Here is a 20,491-nt window from a genome sequence, read left to right as displayed (position 1 = left end):
AATTTCATGAACCATTGCAGGGAAAGTGACCCTGCAAAGTTGAGAAACGCCTAAGAACTTGTGTTTCCTGTGAAGAACTGGGAGGCTCCAAACGATCAGGAAGTCAGGAGACATGACATGAATCAAGCACATTTTCTCCAGTTTGGCATTACCCAAATCTAAAAGCAAAACAGTGGCAAAAGAGCGACAAAAACGTGCCGGAAAAGCGACAACGCAACAAAAGGACTAAAGAGTGATGAAAAATTAACAAAACATCAACACAAGAAAGCCCTGCAAGAGCGACAAACAGGTGACAAAAAAGTGACCATCAGTTTGGTCGATCTTAGCTTTGGCCTATAGGCTGTAAGCTCCAGTCGAGAAGCTTTTAGATTTGGATAAAACTGAACTAGAGAAAACGTGCTGGGTTAAGACGGGGATTAAAAGGTTTGGGTAAAAAAAATAAAATCAGGTATAGGGCCTTTAAGTTAGTCAGAACACAACCTTTAAGTTTGAAAAGTGAAGCAACGATAGGACTGCAAGATAAGTCGCCATGAATCCAAAATCAATTTGAATGACTGCAGCGATCACATTTCACCGACTGCAGGCTCTGTAACCGGAATGATGCGGACAACTACCTGTAGGGTCACGACTGCTAACTCTTTCTATTCTAGTGGAACATAACATAAAAATGTCAATGAAAGTCCAGCTATTTTATTCAAGCGACTCATCTCAGATCGAGGAGGCAGTGTTTGTATGATTCAACCACATATATCGACACAAAAGTCTCTTCAAGTTTCTTTCAATGTCGTGAGCACTGTTGGTCTTTCATTTTTAATGTGAGTTTTGGTTTAGGTGGTTGTTTATATTAATGAAAGCGGGGAAAGAGCAAACACGAGCAGTCAGTACACGTCACATTAGACCTTCATCTGCATAAAGCGGAATCCACATTAGTATTATTCTTTTTTAAAAGGACATGCATAGATACAGACGGCAACGTGTCATACAAGAGGGCGTGTTCGAGGAAGCTTCTCACGTTCTCTCAGACTATAAACACATCTATCACACAAATAACGTCAGAATTGGGTCCATGTGGATGTTTTTTCACAGCAGATTGTTTGGAAGCCAAAAAATTGCACTTATTTTCCAGTTCCAGGCAAATGTAATCTAGGCTAGTACGTTTTGAATTATATCTGGTGTGGAGGAAACTTCATATCCCGTTAGCATCGTGTTAGCTAACTGTTGTGGCATTAGCCGTTTCGTGTATATACGAGTTGATTCAGCTGGAACGCTCTGAGGTCGAAAGTTGTGGTTTTCAAGCGGGAGAGGTACCATTAAGCTACCGTTAGCATCGTGTAGCATGAAGCTAACGGAGCTCCCTGGTTAGCATTGTCTGTTTATTAAAGGAACAGGCCACCGTTTTTACACACTGAGATATGTTCTTACCTTAGCTGTGACGAGTTCTTTAGGACCTGTCTGATCTTCACCCGTGCCTTCAGTCACGTGAACACAGCGCAGACGGCGTTAGCATTTAGCCTCTCCCTCTCTCCTCTATAGTTCCAAAACAGGTCAAGATAGAAGCTACCAAGCTAATAAGTAAGTAAGTAATTTGGCATCCGCACAGTAAAGTGAAGTTTACTGCGCAGTAAAGTGAAGATTACTGCGCGGATTTCCAACTACTCCTGGTATTATTACGCCTTACAATATAGTCCCCCCTTTCATCCGCTTAAAAAATCCACATTGTTTAATTTTGTGTAATTATACTTTGTAGTGTAACACTTCACGTAACCATATTTAAATAGGGAAAACGTGGAAGAGCTTGGTAGCTTCTATCTTGACCTGTTTTGGAGCTATAGAGGAGAGAGGGAGAGGCTAAATGCTAACGCCGTCTGCGCTGTGTTTACGTGACTGAAGATCAGACAGGTCCTAAAGAACTCGTCAAAGCTAAGGTAAGAACATATCTCAGTAGCCTATGTAAAAACGGTGGCCTAGTCCTTTAAGCTACCGTTAGCATTATGTAGCATGAAGCTAACGGAGCTTCCTGGTTAGCATTGTCTGTTTATTAAGTATTTATGAGCTGTCGAACCAATTTGTTTTTCTCCATGTCATGTTCATAATTCACTGAGGAAGTTTTCACCCAGTAAATACATCATTTATTTCATCCTGGGTGGGTTTGATGATTGAAAACATCAACGAAACACTCAACCGTCCATCTGCGGATCTCTCTGCAGACTGCATTTGTAACTTCAGATATTGGCATAGTTCTAGAGTAATAAGTTATGTTTTGTTTTTTCCCCCTCTTGCAACTTCGAACATGACCATATGTGGACAATTTGAGAGATGCCGTCTGTATCTATGGGTTATGCATTGACTCAAAACAAACAAGATAACGGAGCTCGCTGTAAAATGACAGCACATCACCTACCCATACGTTTTGTGAAAGCAGCGATCCAACCCCCACCTAGACATCACACACACTGAAGACATTAACACGAGTGTGACCCTGGACCTCTGACACAAGTGGACAAACAAGTGCCACTCACTGCATTAGGGATGCACCGATCCGATATCGGAGCCGATCCTGGAAAAACCATGGTATCGGGTATTGATTCCAAATATCCCATACCGAACTGTTTTGGCTCTCACCGTTTTAAAAAGACATTGTTCACCAACTAACTCTGAGTGAATAGAGTTCAGGATTGTGATGTCATATCGCTAAGCATCATGGGATTTGCAGAAATAATAAACAAATGGAGATTTTAAAAGCTTACTGTTTACATCAAAACACTTGGACACTATTGTATGTTGGATGGATTTACCAGATGTGACTCAACAGCTACAGAGTTTTTCCTCCACTTTTTATACTGTTTTTATCTAGTGTTAGTCCATGGGAAATGTATGCTAGCACCCACAAACATGGCAGATCTCCATGGTAACAGTGGATTTTCCCAAACTCTATGGCTGTATCCGAATGTCCACATTAGTCCCTAGCCCCTCATTCACTACATAGGCCCGCACTATATAGTCGACTAGTCACTGATTCTGTTGGCGATTCGGACACAAGACATTACTTTCTCCGACTGACGTCAGGCGCGCTGCAGCTGCAGATATGTTTTTATTTATCTTTTAATCTGAATTTATTTATTGCCACAATCGTTTATTTTATGAAACAGAACGACTGTTTTGGCACTTTTACAGGCGTTACTATCATCACAAAAAAAGGGAGAAAAAGAATATCACCCCAGCGTGAGCTCAAAGACGCCGAAAGTAGATCAGAGCCCGGTGTCCGAAGCGCCAGAAGATTGAGTGACGACATCTGCTAAAAGTAGCTAAACTCTGGGAATAAAGTATTTCTGTGATAAAGACCAACCAAACTCAGAGACAGTGGAATATTTATGGATTAATACGAGTCAGATACGCTTTTACTTCACATGGATCTTACATGAATGACTTGGATTATTCGAGAGGAAGCTGTCGGTCATTTAACAGCTCAAGCTAAAGGTAAGCAGCTAGCGTTAGCATCTTTTCACCGTAGCCGTTTATATTTAGGTCGTTTATTCATGACAAATACGCAAACACACGACTGATTTACTTCAGTCGTGTTTAGTTCAAAGACCTGTCTCTGTCAGGCTCTTCTCCGACTCTCGCAATGCATTGTGGTCTATATTGACCCGTTTAGTGACCATCGATGCTCACTACTTTTCGAGATGCATTGTGGGAAATTTCGAGTGGACTACTTTTTTCTCTCTGGACATTCGGACACCCCTACAACAGGGCGTGACCACTATATAGTCACTATATAGGGAATAGTGTGGACATTCGGATACAGCCTTTATGGAAAATGTATGCTAGCACCCACAAACATGGCGGATCTCCATGGTAACAGTGGATTTCCCCAAACTCTATGTGGACATGCTGTACCTCATTCTGAAGCTCTGAACCTGGATAATTAAATCACGGTGTAGCTAACTGCAGCATGCTAATGCTAGCGGCAACTATTCAAGGCTGAGACAGAAACATAGACTGTAAAAAATAATGGACGTCTTCTGCTCACTCCTCCCCGTTTACCATAATGACCACGGCCGTGGGGGAAGTCATGGCGGATTTACAGACTCCCCCTCCCCAGCTCTGACGAGGCATGTTCCTAAAAAGGGCATAAGGGCGGGATCTTCACTGTAGACTCCGCCCTTGCGTGACGTGTAGCTCGCGCTGCTCCAATGCTAACAGTCCGACCCTCATTAAGTACGAGATTTCTAAAATTCTTCTTACGAAAACCAGCCTGGTTTCAAATATTGTGATTAACCCAGCGTGATCTCAGGAGGAATATCTAGCCTAGTCTAGTGTTGGAAAAATAGAAACCAGGCGTTAAAGTTGTTTTTTAGGTGTCTAAACTCCAGTGCTTTTCAATGGGGGCCTAGTGGCGATTTGGAGGTACTACAGCAATGGCGGAGCAATGGCGGCCCCCAGTGTCGTGGTCATAAAGCAGAGCAGCCAGCGCCCATTGGACAGAAACTATGACCGGGTCACCTAAAGTAATAGAATAATATCGGCCACTATAGAAGGTCTCGGTGTAATGTGGTTTGTATTGCACAAGTTGTAATAATCAGATTGTTAATGCTGTGAGCTGTTTATATTAATGTGACCTGATAACCTGAGTCATGTAGCCAAGCATAACCTATAACCCTAACCCTAACCCTAACCCTAAGCTAAGACAAGACTTTATTGATCTCATACATTCAGAGGACTATTCCTATTATCGGTTCATATCGGATATCGGTAGATACTCAAACCCGCAGGATCGGTGTAGTAAGCAGAAGAACTGGATCGGTGCATCTCTAATTTCGCTCATTGGACGAACACTGGTACAGTATACTTCCAGAGAATATGCAGTGAAGTGACATTCACGAATACAGAGTGCACAGGCCGGGACAGGAGAAGAAAACACTTTCCATTTGCATATCCATATCCACGGGTCGCACAGAGACTCAGAGTTGATTTTCACTGAGCAAGTGTGTCAAGTGATTGTTTTTTAAGTCCTTCAATTACACTTGCACTTATACATCAGCAAACTCACTTCAAAACTAGGGCCGATTAGGATTTGTTTTCTTTGTGGCCCCGAAGCTCTGACTTGTGCTACCATCTCAAAAAGCCAGAGCTTGTGGACTTGTTTTGATGAGAGTTCAAAACGTTGGACTCACCTGGGTACTTCCCCCCGCGGCTCCTCTTGATGAAGCACACAATGAGAAGGATGAGGATGAGAAGAGCCATGGCGCACATCAAGCCGATGAACCAGCCCTGCGTGGCGATGTCCACCTGGTCCATGTAGGCTGGGGACAGAAAGGACAGAGACGGGACAGTGAGACAGGTGTGCTGACCAAAAACCAGTCTTCTTCTTCAGGGCGAAGAGACGATCAAGGCCCATCCCCGACTAGAGAGACAACAGCTGTGGTGTAAAGGGTGAAGAGAAAAGATGAAGGTGGTCAGGGAGGGGTGGACTGTCCGCTGGGCTGCAAATGACCTGTTTTTTGGCATATACATGTTTACCATTAATGGAGTCATTGTTTGGTTTACCACATAAAGCAAAAGTGACGCTGCTTAGGGGCATTGTGATAGATTTTACTGAAAGGTAATTGTAGGATGCACTCTTAGTACAGATGCACATGTTTCACAATATGTCAACAGGAAATCCCACATTGGAAAGCTAACAATATAATATAACAGATAATTAACTGTGAAAGAGCGATGGGATTGTTGGCTCTACACAAGAGGGTGAACGGGTCAGCACAAGCGACAGGAGGAAGTGGAGTCCAACCCGTGACTGAAGCAAGAGCCAGGTATTCAAACCAGAGAAATGACACGCTTCAACACACGTATGAAAACAAGATACACAGAACAATAAAGAACACATCGCATTACAAACAGGATATCTGGAGGGATAGATCGTAGAGCTGGGACAAAATATTGTATCGGATCGCTAAACCTTTTGTTGCAATACCAAGTATCAACACTTTATCAAGTATCACAATACTTTCAATACTTGTGTTCTGAGGTGTTTTTAGCCTGCACTTTTCAGTGACAGCACTTTCAATTCTTCACACTTTAATAAATGTCATTTGATTTATAAACTTTGGACTCATGACTGTTTTCTTTTCACACATTTTAAAGTAAATATTATTTACTGTATCCATCACAATGCATATTGGATCGGCACCTGAGTATTGGGTGGGTGGGTGGATGGATGGATGGAGGATTGATGGATGGATGGATGGATGGATGGATGGATGGATAGATGGGTGGATGGATGGATGGATGGATGGGTGGATGGATGAATGGAGGATAGATGGATGGAGGATAGATGGATGGATGGAGAATAGATGGATGGATGGATGGATGGATGGATGGAGAATAGATGGATGGATGGATGGATGGATGGATGGATGGATGGATGGATAGATGGGTGGATGGATTGATGGATGGATGGAGGATAGATGGATGGATGGATGGATGGATAGATGGATGGATGGATGGATGGATGAATAAATGAGTGGATGGATGGGTGGATGGATGGATGGATGGATGGATGGATGGATGGATAGATGGATGGATGGATGAATAAATGAGTGGATGGATGGGTGGATGGATGGATGGATGGATGGAGGATAGATGGATGGATGGATGGATGAGGATAGATGGAGGATGGATGGATGGATGGATGAATAAATGAGTGGATGGATGGTAATTGAGCAAAATGCTAGTTTTAGCCCAAAGATTGTGTGGATAGCTGAAAGTCTTCCAGGCATTGTAGAGACGATGTGATCAAGGACTAATTTAGAACTAAACCAACATTTAAACAGGACCCAATGGGAGTAGCTAGAAGTCGATAGTCTCGACCTGAGGGCACTTGTGGGGGGACATGGAATTACTTCAGAAACAAAGGGTGAAAATGAGTAGTATTGCAACATTACCTTCAAAGAAAGGTTTTAATCATGTTTAGTCAAATGCTTGAATGAGTGTTTTAGCTTTATTTTCACTCTCTACTAATCACAAATAATTGTAAGTCTAGTGGACTTGTTGGCCGGATCCTCAGGGTGTAGATGAACGGGGCATTTGAGATGAAAACAGTTGGGAACCGGTGGTTAAGGTCACACCACCATGACCTTTCCACGGAGCACTGGTTCCCGCAATCAAAGTGCAATCACCCCACGTCCAAACACCCGCCACCCCGCCCCCCCGGCCCATCGTGGACCCAGGTGAGCCGTGGTGTGACCTCTGTGGAACTCCTCCTCCCGGGTCGTGCGTGTTTACCTGGTTTGGTCTTAAAGCTGAGCACGCCGCTGGACACGCCGGTGAGCTCGTGGGAGTACACTCGCAGGTCATACTTGGCGCCCGGGATTAGGTCGGGCACAGTGACCGGGGACTGTTTCGCCGGGAACTTTTTCACAGTCTTGTTGCCTTTGGAAAGACAAGAGAGGGCCGATCACACACTCCAGGGGTGCAGCCTCTGTGCCCCAAACAACAATGCGGCAGAGCTCACAGAACAGCTCCCGCCGCCGGAGTCGCCCATGCCGTTGGAGACGGATTGCAATGCTGAGGCCATTCCACTGCCATTGGACGATATGGGATGCATGCACGTGTTAAGACCGTGTTAACGGATAACAATCTAGTGTGGAGCCCGGGAGAGTATGTCGAAGAGAAGACACAGTAACAACATGTGTGACTCAGTGTTAATTTTGACAACATATTTTATTTTAGTTTTAGTCTTAGTCTTTTGACTAAAATGTAATTTAATTTTAGTCGAGATTTAGTAAAAACAAGAACTTTTCAATTTTAGTCTAGTTTTAGTTGACTAAAATTGCATGTCAATTAAGTCGACTAAATTTAAGACTAATTTAGTCGACTTTGCATTTACAATATTCATTATAATCATGTTTAATCAAGGTCCTCGACTTAATGGAGCTTCTCCAACATGAATAAAGCACAGACCTGTTCATCAGTGAATTTAAATGATCTAAGGCTCTTTCAGACGCTCAATAGAAGTTTGGATGATTTTAGTCTCTTCTTCTCATTTTTATTTAGTCTTATTTTAGTCGACTAAAATATCTGGACATTTTAGTCATAGTTTTAGTCTCATGAACAACTTTTAATTAAGTTTTAGTCCTATTTTAGTCGTCAAAAATATCACTTTGACTAAAATTAAGACTAAATATTTTAGTCGACGAAATTAACACTGGTGTGACTGAGGTATTTCAAATTGATGAGTGTTTGGCTTTACCAGCTTTGTGATGCAGTAAGCACAGTTCCTAAAATATCATTTGTGTTTTTGTTCCCTTTTGGGTTAAGGGCCTATCTCACTGGCCTGGAGACTATTTGGATACCTGATTTGTTGCTTGTCACGGAGACTTCTCCCAAACGTCCCCTAGAGATAAGGCGAGTCTCCAGGTAGTCTAGGTTCAAACGAACAGGTTTGATTTGACTTTTTCAAGTCTTCAACAGGCCTCTGAGACATCGCGTGGACGTCACGGAAACGTCTCACAGGTTGAGGGCAGCGAATAGTGTTTGCAACGTTGAAATCGAACCTGTTTGTTTTCACCGAGACTACCTGGAGACCCGCCTGAACTCCATGGGGCGTCTTCAACTTAAGTCTTTCGGCCACTGAGATAGACCCTCTGTATGCGTGGTGAGAGGATCCACCAGCAGTGAAGACCTCCCAAACAATTGATCCTGGAGCGTCGGACACATCACTGTGACGTCACACTTACCACTCACACACATCATTTCCACATAAAAACTTGCATAATGCACCTTTAAAGGAACAGGCCACCATTTTCACATACTGAGATATGTTCTTGCCTGAGCTTAGACGAGTCGATGCGTACCTGTCTGGTCTTTGTGCGTGCCCTCAGTCACGCAAAATAAGCAAAGATGTTGCTAGCGTTTAGCATCTCCCAATGTATTCCTATAGCTCCAAACAGGGGCAAAGTTGGAAGTTACCACGCTCTTCCACGGGCACACACAAGGACCAGACAGGTACAACTCGTCTAAGCTCAGGTAAGAACATATCACAGTATGGAAAAACGGTGGCCTGTTCCTTTAAGGCCACTCGTGCTGCTTTGTTTTGCACCAATTGTAACATTTTTTTTATTTAATTTCTTAGGTTTTCTTAGGTTATAATCCCATATGTCATTCAGAGTGACATACAGTATGGGATTGTGTGACATTATTTGTATGTTATGGGTTGTGCGATTCGTTCACATCCTCTCCAGGGGTCCCACATTAGTACCGGTTCCTCTGTGTCATGTTTTGGTTCATTCCGTCTGACATCCATGAGCCCCATACGTGTTGTGCTTGGTCCCTCCACATCCATGCACGCCATGGTGAAAGAGGCAGAGCATTGGCAATCTCACGTCTCGTCTGGACCCGTCTTTGTCCCAGTCATGAGCAGCAGCCGCATGACTGTCAAGTGGTCGAGTGGTGACACATGCGCCATGCCAAAACCTCAACAGTCAACAGTCAAAGCCATGCACCGACAACAGTGCCCCCAACAGTCCAGACAGCAGAACAGCAATGCTACCGATCTCTTATCACCACCCCGTCCAGGTCGTGCACCCCAGGGAAGTAACGGAGGAACCCGCTCCAGCTCCCCATAGATGAGCTCCCTTTCACAAACTACACAAACTAACTCTTCAATTCATGTTAAAGAGTGGCATAAAACCCTGCAGCGTAGGTTTTATTTAGCTCAAAGCAGATGGAAAGAGCATTCCGATGCACTGCAGTGAGGTATCAGGGCGGTCGCTCCGATGAACCTCAGGGCCCACAGATTCAGCCAAATGAAATGAAGCAAAAAGAGCAAAGAAAAAGTACAAAGCGGTGACGGTGCCGAGCGCAGTCGTGTGGCAGCGCGAGCATCATGGGAAATCATTTTGTCCTGACTTTTGATAATAATTCCTAAAAACGCAGGAAGAATGTGACATACAAAGCTCCTAAATGAAACTCCAGATCGGACATGAATACATTGGAGAAAGGTTAGCGCTAGATCGTCTGCTCCGGAGGGACAGTCTGCTGTGAAAACGTGAGATATCATGACGCAAATGAAGGTTAGGGCCAGGGAAGTGGTTAACCTCTTAACTCCCGCCTGAACCGAGAGGATCTTTTACCTCACGTCATCAGATTTTTTTTCCAACATTTTTTTGTTGGGTGTTCAACTCATTTTTGTAACTTTTTTGTCATTTTTTATCACATTTTGGTCATTTTTTCGTCCATTTTTCGTCCATTGTTAATCAATTTTTTGTCACATTTTTGACATTTTTTGGCCCATTTTTAATCAATTTTTTGTAATTTTTTTGTTACATTTTTGTCATTTTTTCGTCAATTTTTTGTCATTTTTTCCTCAATTTGTCGTCACATTTTTGTCACATTTTTGTCACATTTTTGTCATTTTTTTGTCCATTTTTTGTCCATTTTTTGTCAATTTCTTGTGACATTTTTGCCACTTTTTCATACATTTTTTGTCACATTTTTCGTCACTTTTTTGTCACATTTCCATCATTGTTTTATTGCTATTTTCACAGCTTTTTTCCAGAAGCTTTTGGATTGGGGTAAAGCCAAACTGGAGAAAATGTGCTCGGTTCAGGTGGGAGTTAAGGGGTTAACCTTAAGGATTAGGATTATTTGTATTTTTAGACAAACCAACTCATAGATCTATACAAACTCACAGCAGACCGTCCCTCCGGAGCACACGATCTAGCACTAACCTTGGAGAAAATGGCAGTTCTGGCGGCCATCTTGTGTCTAGCCCTTCTAACAAAGTGCAATGTAAACAAACCACTGATTTCCTTCATACTGTTTAAAAAAGAAAAAAAGTTAGTTAGTTAGTTAGTTATTTCATGACTCTTTGATATTTGTGACTGACCTCATGTCAGAAAGTCACGTTTTTGCAGTTTTCAAACGTTATTCCAGTTTTACAGGAGGCACAGACTTAAAGGGACTATACAGAGTTTCAAAATGGTTAGAGTTAAAATGATGTATTTTCCTCCCCCTGCATCAGGGGTGTCCAAACTTTTTTCATGGGGGGCCACATACCGAAGCGTACACAGGGTGAAGGGCCATAGATCGGTGGTTAGTGCCGCAAAACCTTTGACTAGCAGAGGTTTAAATTGCGCCCCACACCTTTATTTCTGCTCAAAACCTTCATGCAGCTCTGTCTCACAGTAAAAGGTTAGCTGTTTGGTTAGAATTGTGTAGAATTATTACATTTCAAATAAAAAGGACTATCTCTGATGATGTGTCCCGATTCAGCAAGAAGGCAGAGGGCCACCAAAAATTGGTCTGAGGGCCGCATTTGGCCCCCGGGCCGCACTTTGGACACCCCTGCCCTACATGTTCCAGCCATAGAATGAGCCCAGACCTGTTCACCACAACTGCCTCTAAAATCCTGCCCTGTCACTCTGCACGTGTTACTTCGGGTCTGAAGTGCCGTCATGAACGAGCTTAATATAGAAGGTGCAGTTACGTGTAAGACCTGAGGTGGCAGTGGTGAGTATAAAATGGCGAACTTGCATCTATCCCCTTTAATCTCCATTTGTTTATATTACGACTGGAGAAAACAAAGCTAACACGGCAAAACAACACGACGTTTCAAAGACATGAGCTGATCCTGACTGATGTTAGTTACTCCTGGTTTTGCCTCACCAACCAGACACAAGATGGCCGCCACATTTGCCACGTCCACGAGCCTCATGTCCGCTCTGCTGTTTAAAGTGTTTTGTGTTGTGAATGGTCTGAAATGCCTCCGTTCATGTGCTGTACTGCTGGGAGTGCTGGTGTGAGTGGGGGGCTGCTCCGGCTCTTACTGTCCAGTGTGAACTCTAGCACAAACTGGCTGGTGCCGGGTGGGAGGTTGTGTCTCCAGCTGACATTAGCGTAGTGACTGTTTTGCTCCACCGTGAGGTTCCAGATGTCCCAGCCCGACGCCACTGCGGGTCAGAGAGCCGTGGTTACCGCCAGCACAACAGGCCTGAAGTAAACTGCACCAGCTTTTTACTCACGGTCCTATAACAGTAAACCAGAGCTATCGGAAACTAGTCATTTCTCCTCAGGAAGTTAAGCCTTAGGGTGTTTTCACTGGTTTGGTGGATGTAACAGGGCTGATGATCGGAGACTTTTGGACCCAGAGTGACCACTGCACTCTGGGTCCATCTCACACGCCCTTTCTAAACATATGGTCTTGGAGGACGGGACACACACAGGCACTCAGAATCATCTGCTGGAGCCAAACTACATGCTTTTTCAAAGATCTTCCAAAGATATGTAGTCTGGGAGTGAGTGTGATCTCAGTGAGTGACAGACGGGATCAACCAATTAGAGAAACGCTGTCCAGTTCTTGAACAGAAAGGAGGAGCATCTGGCTGGCCAGGCAAGAGGTGGGCCCAAGGCCGGAGGATTGGTGTTACTATTGGTGGGGACACTTTAGACCTCTGTGCTGTGCTCAGAGAACATGGGACACTTAACTTATTCATAAAATACGTTTTGGAAAGAGCATATGTAAATGTAAATGTGGCTCACGTAATGAGGCTCCATAAACAGACAGAAGCTCTGCTGCCACCCGAAAATATGAATGTCCCCGCGAATATCTGACCAATCAACACAAAACAAAAAGTGTGATGCCGATCATCCTCTCCCAAAGCCAAAGTGCCACATCTGAGTTCAGTTGTGAAGGTTCGCACATGTGAAGATCGACACATGAAGTTGGTGGGACAACTTGGCCATCCTGAAATATTGGCAAGGACATGTCCCCATGGTCCCCACACAAACCTATGCCCATGGTATGTAGTATCAGCTACATGTACTTGAGCAACTTTTTGAAGTAACTGCACTTTTTTCACGTGGTACTTCTTATTATACTTGAGTAATATTATAATAAAGTATCTGTACTCTTACTTGAGTAAAAAATGACACTGTGAGTAAATAACATGTATAAGTAACAAATCAGCATTTGACCCATTGTAATTCTTCCTAATGATTCCTTTATATAGGTTTGTATGTAGTGATGGGATTTACGGCTCTTTTCTGGGAGTCTTTCAAAGAGCCGTTCAAAAGACTGGCTCTTTTTGATACAGTCCATTTTCAAAAACACCAGCAGAAAACTCACAATATCTCAGACACGATCCATAAAAGGCACTTTTTAAAATGTAAATCATCTAACATGACAATGGGACTGATATTTACGCTTTGAAAAACACGTTCTCATCAATCCTTCTGTCTTTGCTCGATCCGGTTTGAACCGGTCGCCTCAGAGAGCCGCTCGGTCAGGAACGTCACATCACTATCTTTGTGATATTTCTATTGAAAGTGTTACAGTTTTTACATTATTTCATGTTTTGATTCTCATCGTCACGACTGAAATATGGATCAGACTTTCACTCAGCAGTTACTCAGTTACTCGCACTACTCAAGCACATGTTTACTACTACTTGAGTCAATATTTGTGTCTGTGTAGGAGTTTGCTTTTGGTTTGTTTGGTTTGTTTCCTTGAGGATGAGCTTTGACCCGGCGCTGTTCACTTGATGCCAAACAGCTGATCATTGTCGTAGTAATGTGGCCTGTGAAGTGGTCCAACATGAAAACACCCCAAGTCTAAACTGTAAGACTAAACACATCACTGTCTGATTAAGGAGAGACACTCCAGGCAAACGTTTCTCAATGTACAGCTTCTCTTACAGGCACAACACCTGTGACCCTGTGGAGAATCAGGAGTTTACAAACACTGTTTATTAGAATAGCTAGGAATGAGTTTGGACACAACTAACCTTTCAATTTAGTGGCTTTCTATTTCATTGTTTGTCATGAAAATTAATTATTGCACTGATTCAAGAGATTTATAGGAGAAATTGTACTGTCAACATGCATGTTTCTTACATTTCCCACACAATTTTCCAGCCGTTGACCAATATTTTTGTAGTTTTTTTCCCAGAGGGATTGTTTAAAGTGCATATGACAGGTTTAAAGCAGTACTAAGTAACTTGTTTACCTTAATAAATCCTTCCCTAGTCCCTCTGGGGTAATACAAGTGTTAATGGGATGATTGGAGGGTCTTTCATCGCCCCCTGGTGTCTCTGGTCAGAAAGCCACAATTGCAACTTGACTGCCTTGACCGGGGCCACCAATACACACTTATGGAATCACGAAGAAGAAGCTAACAGGCTAACGGGCAAAGCTAACTGCGGGCTAGCATTGTGTAATTGGATGAACAATATCCCTGAGTCCCTTTGTCTTTTCTATCAGCGTAGTATTTTCTCTCCAAGACAATTAATGAGAAAAAAAATTGCAACTTGCTACTACACCTGCAGTTGCGCTTATCGACTCTAGGGCAAGAGTTACTTAGTGCTGCTTTAAGTGCTTTTGGAAATATGACTGATGGATAACATCTGTAGTAAGTAACAATTATCACGCCAGAACACGGCTAAAAAGAGTAAAAAGATACTTCCTTCCCCCTCGGTGAGGCCACGCCTCCTTCAATCACGTGATCCCTGGAATCACCCATATATGGTCATGATTGAAAACAGTTAAGGGGGAAAACAATTTTGAAAAATGTAAAGTTTCTCTAATTATTCAAAAACTGTAACAAACGTTGAATTATGAATATAGTTTTCTACTAAATAAAGATACAAAAACACGGAGAGGAGCAAAGTGGTTCAACATCCCATAAATACATGAATAACGGAGAATACTAACAGAATGCTACATGTTAGCATCGGGCTAATGCTAAAAGTTAGCTAGTGCTAGCTACAACTGCCGTTTTTTCACTTCTACTGAACAATCTGCTGTGAGAAAATATCCACATGGGTCCAATTTACACTTGACTTTATTTGTATGTGATAAATATATTATACTAATTATATTTCGCCAGAAAATGGCAAAAAAGTGTGAAAAATGTTGTTTCTCTAAAGATTCTATTTTCCCCCTTGCCGAGGCCACGCCCCCTTCTATGACGAGATGCCATCTGTATCTATAGCACACTCATCTCCCATTGGCATAACATGGTTGGCACGGCAACAGTCTAACATTGTTTTCCTTTATATCTATGTCGCTTCCTGTCAGTGTCCAATAAGGAAGTGAAACTATAAACAAAAAAGGTCAAACTAAAGAAAGAAAATCTTAAATATCATTGTTTTAGGCACATTTGAGCAAACATTGTGTCTAATGAATCATATGCACTTTAATATCGAATTCTGAGGCCGATGTGTTGCCTAAGTTTCAAATTGATATATCTGATTTTAAAACGTTCACCTGCAGCGTCTCGCCTTAACCCGTGATCTGGAAGACTCCAAAAGAACGAAACAAACGGCTAGCAAGACTAAGCTAACAGTAAAAGGATGTCAGACGATAAGAACAGAGCTGCCGAGGCCACAGCATGTACCCTGCACATTCACGTCCGTGTGCCAGGCGGGCACTCGCGTCGAGGTGGGAGGACTAGCCGTGGTGGTGGTGGTGGTGGTAGAAGGAGTAGAAGGAGGAGCAGGAGCAGCAGTAGGAGCGGCAGTAGGAGCGGCAGTAGGAGCGGCAGTAGGAGCAGGAGGAGAAGTAGGAGTAGTGGTAGTAGTAGTTGTAGTAGTTGAGGTGGTAGTACTGATAGCAGTGGGAGGAGGGGGAGAGAAGGCTGACGACAGGGAGACATCGGTTTGCTCCACTGCGGATCAGAGAGACAACAGTTAACACACACAAGAGCAGAAGCAGTCGCACACGTGAACCAGGCATTCTACAGGACACATGCGGGCCAGAGGCATCATGGGAAAAAAGCAGAATGATCAAAGCTCCAGTGGCACAATGTGAGCCCAAACAGCAAAGGGACCGCTCTGCCTGTGTGTCGCTCACTCACAGAACAGTTTATCTCGTCATGTTTAATGCTTTTTCATGCCTTTTTTGATACGTGTGGGCTTCATTTAACACTTACACACTTAAAGGGATACTTCAGGGTTTTTGACATAGGGCCTCATCTCCTAGTTATCCAGAGTGTTGCTGATTTCTGGAGATATTTGTTTTGTACTTCAAGCAGTTCTTATATTTGAAGAGTTTCGTGGCGCTAGGCTAGTGCAAGGCTAGCGCATTTCTATGGTACCAGCTAGCCTGCATTAAAAACAGTGTGACCCGCTCCACAGAGCACCTGAGGCAAATCACTCATAGATACAGACGGCATCTCGTCATAGAAGGGGGCGTGGCTTCGCCGAGGGGGAAAATAGAATCTTTAGAGAAACACAATTTTTCCCTCTTTTTAGCCATTTTCTGGTGGAATATCAACTTATTTATCACACGTAAATAAAGTCAAGTGTAAATCGGGCCCATATGGATATTTTCTCACAGCAGATTGTTCAGTAGAAGTGAAAAAAAAGGCAGTTGTAGCAAGCGCTAGCTAACCGTTAGCACTAGCCCGATGCTAACATGTAGCATCAAGTTAGCATTCTCTGTTATTTATGTATTTATGGGCTGTTGAACCACTTTGCTCCTCCCCATTACCGTATATGGGCGATTCCAGAGATGCCGTCTGTATCTATCTATCTCTGGAATTGCCCATATACGGTCATTTTTGAAAACAGTTAAGGGGGAAAACAATTTTGAAAAAATGTATATTTTCTCTAATTATTCAAAAACTACTGTAACAAATGCTGAATTATGAACATAGTTTCTACTACATAAAGATACAAAGACATGGGGAGGAGCAAAGTGGTTCAACATCCCATAATTACATGAATAATGGAGAATGCTAACTTGATGCTACATGTTAGCATCGGGCTAATGCTAACGGTTAACTAGCGCTTGCTACAACTGCCTTTTTTTTCACTTCTACTGAACAATCTGCTGTGAGAAAATATCCATATGGGCCCGATTTACACTTGACTTTATTTGTGTGATAAATAAGTTGATATTCCACCAGAAAATGGCAAAAAAGAGGGAAAATTGTGTTTCTCTAAAGATTCTATTTTCCCCCTCGGCGAAGCCACGCCCCCTTCTATGACGAGATGCGTCTGTATCTATAACACCAGACTAACCATATAAATGTCTGTGTCCATGGAGTAATTTTAACCATTTTGTATTTAAAATAACTTATATTTGAGCAGCATCAGCTTCGCAGTTGTATAAGCTACGCAGCGGCGGAGTGATCTGCTGGAAAATAGTCCCTCAAAATGCGATCATTCATGTGATGCAGGTCAGTTATATTCCAAACATGATTCTGGATTTGGTCATGGGCCAAATGATATTGTAGGAATGTAGGTCATAGCACAGATTTTTGAAATGGTAAAACCAAAATATACTGCTGAGTGTTCTGTAATGTACTACAGTGCAGGTGGAAAACGAGACAAGCAAACACAGCATGGATTTAAAGGGTATGAACATCGGTGTCGAGGCTTTTGTTCAGCATCGAAGTCGAGGTTGAAGTTTTAGTTTGGTGACAACACTCGAGGGGACAGCCCGATAGGACGGATCTACTGGGGCAAAGGTCGACCGAGTGAGTGGACTGAGCATGTGTGGTGGAAAAGATGGACCATGAGAGCCGTGGCCTGAAAGACAGAACAACAACAGCAGAGGGCAGCAGAGGCTCGGTCCAGAGGGAAGACGGTGAAGGCTGCAGGCCGCCCAGTGAACACAGAGGAAAACCATTCGATGGAGTTAAGCAGAACGCAACAGTGCCAGCCAAAGGTGGGGGTGGAGGAGATGCTAAAGCAAATACTAGCATTGTTTGATAGTGGGGTCGAGGAGGAGCTTTTTATAGGAGCATTAAAGGGACTATACAGAGTTTAAAAATGTATTTTCCACCCTACATGTTCCTCCATGTCCTAATGTGTAGAATGAGCTCAGACCTGTTCACCACAACTGCCTCTAAAATCCTGCACTGTCACTCAGAAAGATGCTAATTCGGGTCTGAAGTGCCGTCATGCACGAGCTTAATATAGAAGCTACAGTTACATGCATGACCTGAGGTGGCAGTAGTGAGTAGAAAATGTCTACCTTGCACATAGCCCCTCCAAGTAACTTTATGTGTAAAAAAAAAAGTTGATATTAATGCCTATTTGACCTTTCAGTGACACAGCAGCTGTTTAGGTGGTTAGCTTAGCGCCTTTGCTTTCCATCACAGTGGTCTCGAGGATGCTCCAATTGTTTTTAGGGTTTCTGCTAGGTTTTCACTGCTTCGGTGAAATGACCTACCAGAAACCCGAAAAAACATGAAATAAAATTGGGTTAGTGCTAGATCGTCTGCTCCGGAGGGACAGTCTGCTGTGAAAACGTGAGATATCATGACACAAATTAAGGTTAGGGCCAGGGAAATGGTTTAACCTCTTAACTCCCGCCTGAACCGAGAGGATCTTTTTCCTCACGTCAACAGGTTTTTTACCCAACATTTTTTTGTTCGGTATTCAACTAATTTGTGTAACTTTTTTGTAATTTTTTATCACATTTTTGTCACATTTCTGTCACATTTTTGTCATTTTTTGTCACATTTTGTCACATTTTTGTCATTTTTTCGTCATTTTTTCGTCCATTTTTTTGTCAATTTTTAATCAATTTTTTTGTCACATTTTTATCACATTTTTGTCATTTTTTAAACATTTTTTTTTACATTTTTTGTATCAAATTATTGTCATTTTTTTATCACATTTTGAAACGTTTTTGTCATTTTTTCGTCAATTTTTCATAATTTTTTTGTCATTTTTTATCAAATTTTTGTCATTTTTTATCAAATTTTTGTCACGTTTTTGTCATTTTTTCGTCAATTTTTTGTCATTATTTTGTCATTATTTTGTCACATTTTTGTCATTTTTTCGTCATTTTTTTGTCAATGTTTTCATACATTTTCCGTCCCTTTTTTGTCAATGTTTTCTCACTTTTTTGTCACATTTCCATCATTGTTTTGTTGCTATTTTCACACCTTTTTTCCAGAAGCTTTTGGACTGGGGTAAAGCCAAACTGGAGAAAATGTGCTCGGTTCAGGTGGGAGTTAAGGGGTTAACTTTAAGGATTAGGGTTAGGATTAGGATTATTTGTATTTTTAGACAAACCAACTCATAGATCTATACAAACTCACAGCAGACCGTCTCTCCGGAGCATACGATCTAGCACTAACCATAAAATTGGAGCGTCATAGAGGCCGCCATGATGGAAAGCAAAGGCGCCAAGCTAACCAGCCATACAGCCACGGGGTCACTGAAAGGTCAAACACTCACTAATATCAACTTTTCTTCTGGTTAAAGTTACATAATGCACCTTTAAGGAACTCTTTAGCGTAACATTAGCTAGTCCTACCAGAATTAGCTTGTTAAAATGGTTTTGTTTGAGTCTCCTGACCTCAGAGTGTGAAGAATGTGGAATCACTAAAACGTTTCTTCAAGTAAGGGAAACAAGACAAGGCTCATTTGGACTAAAAAGACATGAAGTAGAATATAAAACACGATCGTCAGTCTTATATTATCAGCATGGAGCAGGGGTGTCAAACTCATTTGGCTCATGGGCTGGAATTCAGCTCCCACTGCGGGTCACGGGCCACACATTATGCAAACAGGAAGTAGAAAAATATTGTAGCCACAGCGGCCCTAGGGCAGACTGACCATTTACCACGTGGCTATAACGTGTTGTTTACATCCTGATCTCTTTTATGTCAGTGGCCTCTGCTGGACACGTTTGGAATTCTTTCCTTTTTTTTAAAAATGTGGCTGCCCCCTAGTGGCTGGAGTGAGCATTCTGGTTATGTATTTAACAATTGATAACTCCACACAGGAATGGGCGAGAGACATTTTTTGTTTACATACTCAGGAATCTAGGCTCTACAGGTGGAGGGTTAGAGGTTATGTGTATGATGTCATAGCATATAGCAACAGCATGGCGGTTAGTGCTGTATCCAGTGTCCAGCAAACTGAGAGGAAAGTCCACTCCATTTGCCTTTCAAAAGTTTGCGGCCTTATTTTTCAATGAGGATAACAGTGTGTTCTTATTCTGATCTATCCATGGTTTGATAAACAAAAAGCAGGTTCCCGCGGGTAAAGAACAACGCTCACTTCCTCCAGGCCGTCTGTCTCATGTGAGCACTTTGTGACTTGCTTTGTCAGTGAAAGGGGAATGTTTCCTCATAAAGAACCAAAGGTGGACGTGTGCATATGGGCCTGTATGAAGAGCAGCCAGGGGGTCAGAGCATGAGGAGGGGGTTCATGACATGAGAGGGGGGGGGGGGGGGGGGAGGTGGGGGTCATACCTAGACCAGTGTCATCAGTGAACTCATCTGCCAAGACAGAACACATAGTCACTCAGCAGAGTGTCGCCATCGTGTGGCGTCCGGCACAAACCTGTATCCTGCTGAACGGGACCTCCTCTGACCGTGTGCTGATGCTGCTCCTCCAGGATCAGAAACACAGGCCTGGAGGGGCTTTGTGCCTCGTGTTTGCGAGTGAGATCTACATTTACTCCTGTATGGTCATTGTACTTTATTGGGATATCCCGATCCAAACCCATATGTGTATCTTCTTCCTGTATC

At 42.8% G+C, this 20,491-nt stretch overlaps 1 protein-coding gene across 22 annotated transcripts in view; it reads right to left on the bottom strand.

Moving 5' to 3' along the window:
* The window catches only part of nfasca (neurofascin homolog (chicken) a), a 107,378-nt gene that overhangs the window by 11,087 nt on the left and 75,800 nt on the right, over positions 1–20,491 (bottom strand). For 7 of the 22 annotated variants that reach the window (XM_079582477.1, XM_079582460.1, XM_079582469.1 and 4 more), the window contains 6 exons: positions 20,213–20,239; positions 15,392–15,661; positions 11,826–11,948; positions 7,282–7,428; positions 5,175–5,303; positions 2,402–2,437 (listed from right to left, as the gene is read on the bottom strand). In XM_079582477.1, the coding sequence (XP_079438603.1) occupies positions 2,402–2,437; positions 5,175–5,303; positions 7,282–7,428; positions 11,826–11,948; positions 15,392–15,661; positions 20,213–20,239 (732 nt within the window). Of the gene's footprint in view, positions 1–2,401; positions 2,454–5,174; positions 5,304–7,281; positions 7,429–11,825; positions 11,949–15,391; positions 15,662–20,212; positions 20,240–20,491 lie in introns of all 22 variants that reach the window. The other 15 variants (XM_079582476.1, XM_079582479.1, XM_079582461.1 and 12 more) reach the window with 7 other exon arrangements.

This window comes from Gobius niger (genome assembly GCF_951799975.1).
Source record: "Gobius niger genome assembly, chromosome: 24".
Classification (NCBI taxonomy): Eukaryota; Metazoa; Chordata; class Actinopteri; order Gobiiformes; family Gobiidae; genus Gobius; species Gobius niger.
The sequence above is the reverse complement of the archived record's forward strand: the minus strand, read 5'-3'. Positions and strand labels throughout refer to the sequence as shown.